The sequence below is a fragment of the Nanorana parkeri genome, unplaced genomic scaffold (genome assembly GCF_000935625.1).
Source record: "Nanorana parkeri isolate BGI_ZX_2015 unplaced genomic scaffold, ASM93562v1 scaffold316, whole genome shotgun sequence".
Classification (NCBI taxonomy): Eukaryota; Metazoa; Chordata; class Amphibia; order Anura; family Dicroglossidae; genus Nanorana; species Nanorana parkeri.
The window spans coordinates 759,331-768,845 of NW_017306584.1; the positions used below are offsets into that span (position 1 = coordinate 759,331).

The 9,515-nt window shown below is 40.1% G+C and overlaps 1 protein-coding gene across 1 annotated transcript in view; it reads right to left on the minus strand.

The window, feature by feature from the left end:
• Positions 1 to 993: 993 nt before the first annotated feature.
• LOC108788301 (gap junction alpha-4 protein-like) overlaps positions 994 to 9,515 on the minus strand; it is a 9,002-nt gene continuing 480 nt past the window's right edge. Inside the window, exon 2 of the mRNA XM_018558047.1 lies at positions 994 to 2,094. Within this exon, the coding sequence (XP_018413549.1) occupies positions 1,064 to 2,080 (1,017 nt within the window). The 5' untranslated portion in view covers positions 2,081 to 2,094 and the 3' untranslated portion in view covers positions 994 to 1,063. The remainder of the gene's footprint in view (positions 2,095 to 9,515) is intronic.

Below are 9,515 nucleotides of genomic sequence, written 5' to 3' on the forward strand. Positions count from 1 at the left end.
GGGGGGGGGGGCATTGACAGGCATTTTCAAGGCATTAAGGAGACATCAAAATGTTTGCAAAATGCCCTGCAAGTATGGGAGTGTTAAAGGGGAAGTGATGTAATACATGGAAGTGACCAGCTTGGGCAGACTTGGGTCATAAAATTCTGGGTGTTACTCAACTGCATGAATTAGCCGTGCAATATTTATTTCAGACATGACTGGTTCTGACTGGTACTTGCAATGTCTGGCAATGGTATGGCTGGCACTGCTTTGGATGACACAGATAACAGCTGGCCCTACAGGGTGGCTTAGGTCAGGCTGTCACAGGTTGCAAGTACCTGGCTAGAAAGCTGTCCTCTTGCTGGAAAAATGCTGGGCTGTGTGCAGACAGGAAGTGGAATCTGCACCTGCTCTCTCCACTCACTCTATGATTCCCCTGTGGTTTCTGGGATTGCAAAACCTCCTATGCCTCTCCTAAATTGCCTTTGCAATGCTTCATAAATGCCAGAAAAATGCTATAGGAGCAGTAACCGAGCGTTTAAGGGGCGTTTCAATATAATTCAATTGAGGCATATGTCCAGCGGCATTGCCTCCAGAAGGCGACATGCACTCTTTTTAACACACAGCAACACAACACACTACTAACGCCCATGTGTGAACTGCACTGCACTGCAATATCCCACATGAGCGTTAATAGGCGGGGGAGGCTTTAAAAATGCTTCTCTAATGCGTGATTTTAACACACATGTGGAAGAGGCCTAAGTGGACCTTGAAAAAACATTTTAATTAAGCAAAATGATCCTAACACACTTTTTCTCAAGGTTATACATAGATAAAATAAGACTAAACAATTTACCACAATGTTTACAATTTCAACACTGTACATACCTATAGTGAAAATGTTAGTTGTTGAAATGCCAAAATCCAGGTATGATCAATTCTTTTGGTTGAGAAATTTAGTAGGCTGGTATCAGACGAGAAGCATATTTTCTTTTAAATTAAAATGTTCTTTCTTGATAAATATGTATATATATGTATTTATAATTTTAAAGTCATAATCTGTCTATTTTTAATATGTAAATTAGACATACTGCTTCTTTGACATAGAACTGCCAGAGCGGTTAGAAACTTGGTTAGTGTCACGGCTGTAAACATTACTGTCCAGATTTGAGTGAACTACACCATTCAGGGCCATCTCCTTCTCTGTATTGAAGTTGACCCAATTTTCCTCATCAGAAATTTTATAGGGAGGGCATTTATCCCCGATTGTGGGAAAATACAGACACGATTTGTCAGACTCTGGTGCACTAGGTAAGTTGTAAGTCTTGTCTTGGAATATTCCTGCATCACTTTTATATGCGACTCTTGCATACTTTTTTACTTTTCGACATATACTGTGAGAAATCAAAACAACGAATTCTACTATGTTGAGAAACAAAGAGATGAGGGAGACGGCAAGCATGAAAAGGATGAATATAGTTTTTTCCATGGGTCTTGACACAAAGCAGTCCACCTTATGAGGGCACGGCGGTCTTTCACACTCATATTTTGCCTGCATCACAAAACCATAGAGATACCATTGGCCAATTATGAATCCAGCCTCAAATAGACTCTTAAAGATAATGCTTGCTATGTATGTGCACAACAGTGCTCCTCTGATCTTGACTCTTCCATCCTCTTGAAATAATAATTTCCTGTGTTTCTTTTCATCAAGCGACAAGCCGGTATCCTCTTGTTGAATTTTGTCTTCTACAATCATGTATTGGCTTTCTTTCTGCCTTAGCTTTTCCTGTTTCCTAGACAGGTAGGCAACATGAGCCAAGTAGAACAGAGTAGGTGTACTCACGAAAAGAAACTGTAGCACCCAATACCGGATATGAGAAATAGGAAAAGCTTTATCATAGCAAACATTTGGACAACCAGGTTGTTTAGTGTTGCAAATGAAGTCTGATTGCTCATCTCCCCAAACTGATTCCCCGGCAAGGCTTAAAATCAGAAGACGGAATATAAACAGCACCACAAGCCAGATTTTTCCAACTGTTGTAGAATGCTCCTGTACTTGGTCTAGTAACTTTTCAAGAAAGCTCCAGTCCCCCATGTTAGTTATAGTGTCTGCAAACAGAAAATAAAATGTTATCATTATCCTCATATGTGTATTTACAAATGCAGTTTATATTGTCATCAGTTGTATTTGCATATCATTGGCAAAATTCTGTATCTGAGCTTGTAAATGTTTCTAAGGATGGTAGACTTTATTTGTTCGTTTGCTAAAAATGTGAGATTGGGGGTCCATGTATATACCCCTGTCTCATTAGCTTTAAACCTGTTTTTTTCTGCAGTTATTGGGGATTCTCCCAATTTCTATCTCTTTACTAAAGAAGATAGCAGAAGAAGCATTATTAGAACAGTTTGTTCTATCAGGGCCGGTGCACACCATAAACAGTGCGTTCTGGAACAGTAAGCCTCTGGAACGCACTGTATCGCATTGCCGCTAGCATCCTGCGTTCAGGGGCAGGAGGGGGCCTGATTGTGCATTGAAGTCAATGGCACCGCAGCCACGCCCCCCACCCACAGTGTGATCGCCGGCACCAGAATGCGTGGCACATCAGTGCCTGCGTTCTGGTCCAGTGTGATCTGCAAAAATGCTACAAGCACTATTTTGGCAGATCGCACTGGACCGGAATGCAGGCACTGATGTTCCACGTGTTCTGGTGTGGGCAACTGCGCTGTGCGCTTGGGGCATGTCTGGGTGCGATTGACTTCAATGCCCCGCCACACCCTCTCCCGCCCCTGAACGCAGGAAGCTGGCCAGAATGCGATATACTGCTAACCGCTGACCGCTCTGGAGCGCACTGTTTATGGTATGAACCAGCCCTTAATGTAGAGATTAAGGGACGTTGTAGCATATCTAAGCCCAAAATTTTTAATTTTATATATTGCAGCTTAGTCCTTAGATGTGGTGGTTGTACTAAACCCCTTTTAAACTGTCCGATCAGGAGGGGATCCGTGCATGCATCCCCTCCTGATTGGACAGTACGGATCGGATGTCACCACTGTGACATCTGTGTCTGTCCAATTGTTTTCTTCATTTTGCGATGGAGGAAAAAAATGAACTAACTGGACCCCATGTCGGTCTATGGGGAATCGGATGTAAATGTGTCCGTTTACAACAGATTACTTCTGATCCTGCACTGAACTCTGTCTTGGATATGCGGTTAAATAAATGTCACCCTCTACTTACTGGATAATTACTTTAAACTGGTTATATGTACTGTCTGGGGTTATAAGCGATCTTTCTATGCCTATTCTATTGGTTTTAGTTTTGTTTGTATTTCAGATGTACTGTACTGGAGTACATCATTTTGTACTACCCTCTGGACATGCTGTTGACTTTATAGGGATGATTTGCTAAAGGTAGATTAGGTAGATAGGCTTTCCTAAAAGCAAATTCACCTTGCAAGGCAAGCAACCCAATCACATGCAAGGAAAATAATTTTTACCAAAACCATGTTAGCTTGTATGTGATTGGATGATGGAAGTCAGCAGAGCTTCACCTCATTCAGTAAGCTAAAGGGAAATTCCTTTCTCAAGAAAATGAGGATCTGGATTGTTACTCTGGAAATGTAATTATATTTACTTTGCTTTTTTTTGTAAGCTGAATATGTTCCAGGGATTCTGATGGTCCATGTGTAAAATATTCTCACTCTCAACAGGGGGCACATTGCTCATAATCAGAATTTCTATGGAATATTGCTATCTATATTGAATATTGACATCTATGGTTTTCAGTAGTAGAAGAATATGTGAATAGATTATAATAACATGCGGTGAGCCTTCACTCACCTCCTGATTTAGCAATGCAAATTAGATATAATTTTGTGAAATAATCTTTGGTGCACTGATCTTTTAGGATTACTTTGCATAGGAGTCTGCTTCAAAATTTATCTCGAGTCTTACATTTTGCAAGCACATCACTTCAAGGTTCCATGATGAAGTCAAAATATTTTCCTGCTCTTGACAGATAGCATTCTCTTTCAGCATTAAACATAACAACTGTTTTGTCCAGCACACTCTATAGCCATTGCAATGCCTAAAACTGCTATGAGGCTAGTGGTGGACAAATTAGTTGTGCAGCCTGTGCAGGTACACAGGGGTCCTCGAGGTCCTGAGGCCCATTACATTTAGGGGGTGCCCCTGCCTGTAATAGGCCTTAAAATCTCAGTGGCCAGATTATAGCCAGGGTACTTTCAGTGAATGAAAGTATCCTGGCCGGATTCCAGGTCTTTGGGTGGTATTTGAACTTATCTCATATTCGCAGTGCAGATGGTGCAGGAAGCCACATGTCCAGAGGAGCACCTCTTTTAGAAAAGGAACCACTGTCCATCAATGAACATATCTCTGCTACGCCTCCAGTTATGCAGACTATTAAGAATTTATTTGCCAAAAAGGAATGGTTAAATGCAAGATTGTTTTTTCCACCATTCATTCTGGGTTTTCAAATTAGTAAGCAAGATAATTAAGAAATAAGATAAAAGGTAAAAGTGCAGAATAACACTGCTGGTAATTAAATAGTACCATTTAAGATCAGCGCACCACTGCAGGAAGAAGAGAAAGAAGAGAAAGAAAAGGGTGAAGAGAACCTGAGATGTCACTGGGCTGTAGACACCTTGAAAAAAAGGTAAGTCTAGAGATATTTTTATTTTAATATTGTGGGGGTTATTCAATGAGGGAAGGGGCTGGAGAGCCTTAAGCTGGGTTCTAACTGTACGAAAAAAAATATTGTGGCTGTCACATAAATCACACAACCCATAAGGGAGTCTGCAAGTATCTGGATTGTGTGGGACTCCAGTCAGTCTGCAAGAACACTTTTTAGGAATGTGTATATTGTCAGAACCAATTCAGGGGAATTTACAATGGGCCAGGAAATCTCATCTGGGACAACCAACCTCTTCCCCAGAGAGGGCCCTACAAGGAAACATTGTGGAGGGTCCTCATTCACATCCTCTTTCAACTGTTAAAGATTAGATTGGAGGAATGTTCTCCTGCAGGTATCTTATGTTGTTACACATATTGACCTCAGATATGCCCTATGATATCAGAGACTAGCAGGCAGCACTTATGACCAGCCAGAGTTCACATACTGTATCAGCACTGTGATCACTAGGCAGAGCACCTTCTGCACTAAGGCAAGGAGTGCTCTGTTGGGTAGAAGTCTAAAGTTCATGTATAAACTTTTCTACAATTAAACTGAAGAACTAACTCAATTTTATTGTATTCACTCTACTATCATATAATATTAAAGTATTTGTGAGCACATTAGTTTCGAAGTCAGTAGTAAGACAGCAAACTCACATCGCTAATTCAAATCACTTTTACCCATAATAATGATTATGTACCTCTTTTTTAACTTTTATGCAGGTCAGGTGACTGCACAACCTCTAGCGTTGGGTGTGAGGGTCGTGTCCACAAAACTCCCTATGATGGATATCAACACACCATGCATCAGCAAAGCGTCATGTATCTCCCAGCAGTGGTTCCATGGATGCAAACTAATCATTCCAGCACAGATCTCCTACCGTGCTTGGCGTGGTCAGTTTAAAAAGTAATCAAGGGAAAATGGCAGGATCACCAGGTTTTTAGCAATAACAAATAAAATAAAAACTTTGCGTGCTACATTTGTTAAGAACTATAAAAATAAGGCAACAAACAAGTAATCTTTGCGTTTGGGGTAATATTTACTTTTTTTGGGGGGTAACATAAATTGTGTCTTGCCGATAATGTTGTTTCCTTTAAAAAGCCATGGGGACATTGTTTTGGGAAAAGCAAAGAACAAGCACCTTTGTGGTATTGCTAAGTGTTAGTTCCTCTTTATTATTTATGGAGCTTTTGTTTTGAACGAGTCAGCTCTAAAACCTGTATAAATACATCATATCCTTCCTGCACGAAAACTTTGTGAGCATGGAAAGGAAAGACATATCTCAGTTCTTATCATGTTCTGTTCAGCAACAAGGTTTGTTACATGCTTTCAGGATAGGCTTTCTTTTTCACTGGACTAGATCAAACACAGCCCAAAGATATTCCATATAGAATTTTATTTGGCTATACAGTAATTTCTTTCCAAATTATGGTCTGTGCCTGTGCAGAAGCTTTAATAGGAAACCTGCCATGATAGAAATATGGAGGATGCTATTTCTGACCTCCTGGAAATGCTAGCTGACTGGTTGTTATGTTGACTCAATAGTTTATACTCTGACCTGAAACATAAATGCCTGTATATTTGTTTTAGGTCAGGGATTAAATTGTATTGGAGACAGACAGACACCTTAGGCCCCATTCACACTGAGCGATTTATCGAGCGATTTTTGCAGCGATATCGCTCATATTTCCACACGATATCGCTCTATGTAGCTTCTCCAATCCATTTCAATGGAGCTGTTCACATCTCGTCGCTCAATATCGCTCAATATCGCTAGTAGCTCGTCGCTGGTAGCTTGTCGCTCCTACATGGCCCTTGTTTCAAGTGATTTCGAGTGATTTTGCTCCTGATTGCATACAGCCCAATAGGAAAAAGTCGCTCAATATCGCTCGTCGCTCAATATCGCTCAAAATCGCGCGATTTTCATGACGCTCAGTGTGAATGGGGCCTTATTAAAGTGGATTCTGTCTAGCAATAAATTTGCAATGTGCAACTTATGCTATGCCATTTAGGAAAGCTTTGGACAAAAAGTAAACCATCAACTGAATTGGCTGTTCTTTCTTTTTTTTTAACTATTTTGAGCCAACTCTGTCAGTGCTAAATTGATGTCAATTTATCCTCTGGATTATATCTCTCAAGCTACTATACTTTGTCATCATTCTTTATACTCATACCTTGTCACTTCTGCTTTTGATATAGTTTGTGCAGGGCTTGAGATGTCTCCATTTGAATCTCCTCAAATCAAGCCAGTCACAGCATACCCCCCAACTTTGTTAGATGGGAAAGAGGGACACAATATAGAGCAAATTACATGCCCTTTCCATACCTAAAGTAATGCGGATTATGAGAATTAATGCACAAACAATAATTGGTTTAACTCAAAATTCTATTTTTCATCACTACTTTTCATTTGCTTTAGCTTTTTCAAATAAGAAACTGCATAATTAAAAAGGCTAGATAAAAGGTTTAGTGCAGTAAAACACTTTTGAAACTTAAAAGAGAACTAAGGGGTAAGTGTTTTCACCCATAGTTCTCTTTAGGGTCACGGGAGGACATATGCTAACCTCCTCCTGTGACCCAAAGCTCAGTATATAGCTGGCTATTGCCTGCGATATACTGAGAGCACCGCAGTTGGGATGCACCCCGACAATACTGTCGAGATCCACTCAGCTGCGTGAGTGACAGCTGGCTCTAGAGGCAGAGCCAGCTATGCCCGCCCCCCCCCCCATTCGTTCCTCTACTCAGCGCTGCAGGATCGGAGAGGGGAGGGAGGGAATCCCTGCGGGGAGCGGTAACTGACAGTCACTGCTCTCTGCAGCGAGATGATCGGAAAGTGAGCGAGCGACGGTATGTGTTCACTCACTTTCCGATCAATAGAGCTGACCTGTGACAGAAATCTATACATCAGGCCAATACGAGGGACAATGAAGGAAAAAAAGAAGGATTTGGTTTCAAATGAAGGACAGCCCCTCTAAACGAGAGACTCCTCATTTCCCATTGCTTCTGTTGAGATTTTTCTCCTGCTATAATTTCTCAGCAACATAGAGAGAATCCAGCTGACAAGGATGCTTGGCACAATGGAGGATGGCGTCAGTGATAATTCACCACTGGTGTCTGGAAAACCTTTCATAAATCTTTCAGGATCTAAATTTGCTGTGGCACACACAAATATTTGCATTTATTTGTCCTTTAAATCCCAGTTTGTTTTATCTTCTCTGCATATATTTTCTGGTTTTGCAATGAATACTATGTTTTAAGTCTTAGCGTCTCCTTTGGTGAACAAACAGAAAGTGGGGGACTTGGGACCCTATATGTCTATTTCAGGCGTTGTGCTTGGCAGCAGTTTCCTTGCTTCTGTAGAGGAGACATTATCCAGAGATGTCCTGGAACAATGCAACAAGGCAGCCAAGCCTTAAGAGTCTTAACCTTAAGCTTACCGGGTAAATCATGCCACAAGGAATACTGTGAGCGTTAGAGCATGCTGAAGGCTTTTTAATGCTTACTGATGAGGCTGATAAGGGAGCTTAATAAATTAGCAGCTTTTACCTTGTTATCTTGACACTACTGTAAGTACCATATCATAAGACTTGCTAAACTAAATTAAGCGTGACATGCCCCATGTGGTCTATAGTAGTTTTGTATTTCAGGCATGAACTATAGATATAAATACTAGGATTATGACTGCTGTTTTAAATTAGGCTCAATGAATTAAAGTGGCATCTGCCACTTTTGTACAGTAGTTGATAGTTAAAGTATATCTAAACCAACAAGAACAATATCTACACCACCAAGAACAAACATTTAATATATTGCAGTTTACCAGTCCTTAGATGTAGTGGATGCATTTGTTTTCTTTTTATAAGGCTAAGCACATTTTTTTTTAAAGTACAGAAAAATACCTGACAAAAATCTTGTGTCCTTGTATCTTCCTGTGTTCTCAACTGAAATCTCAAAACAGTTGTCAGCTTCACAGCTATCTTCTGTGAACTATAGAGCACCACCCCTCTATGTAGAGGAGATAATGAGGAAGTGTTCAAACAAGCAACCTAGGATGGCAACGTGGCTCCTCCCTAGATAAAGTAGAGTGAGTGAGCATTGTTACCTTAAGACCGGAAGTTTATTGGTGGAATCACCAGGTAAGAATAAAGGAAAAAAAGTCTAGCCACCACAACCAAGGACAGGTAAGCTTTTTTTTGGTTTAGATAGGCTTTAAAGTATTTCAAAAGAAGACTGTCATTGGGTTCCTTCTTTGGGTATTAGCCAGCCATTGTATAGATAAGGAACAACCACAACATATCATCTCTTAGCACCATTATAGGTATGTGATGAGTTAGAAATGTAAGTCTGATTCACCACTGTTTTCCATATCACAAAGATATTGAATGTATAATGTCCGAAGTCCATGACCACCTGTAGGACAAGTCCCCTTAAAAACTCTGATCATTGTCAAGCCACCATTTAGCATTGATCAACAGCTTCTTTTATCACATTAACTGCATTTATATATAACTGAAACACATCAAACATTGCAATCAGCATATTAAAAAATATATAATCTATATGATATAATCTATATTATATAGACTTTCATTGGATTATAGGTCCAATAGTTTTCTATAGGTTGAACTTGATGGATTTGTGTCTTTTGTCAAGCTGACTAAGTATGTAACTATGGATTCATGTTTATGAGAAGTGTATTATGCGACAAGTGTTTGGACAACACAGGTATTTCTAACCCAATAGTGTTTTATGCACACCTATACGGTAAAGCCTTGTCTTGTTTTCTTTTAACATACATTTAATTAGTTTGCCAGAAAGCTACAGTAAAAAAAATAAA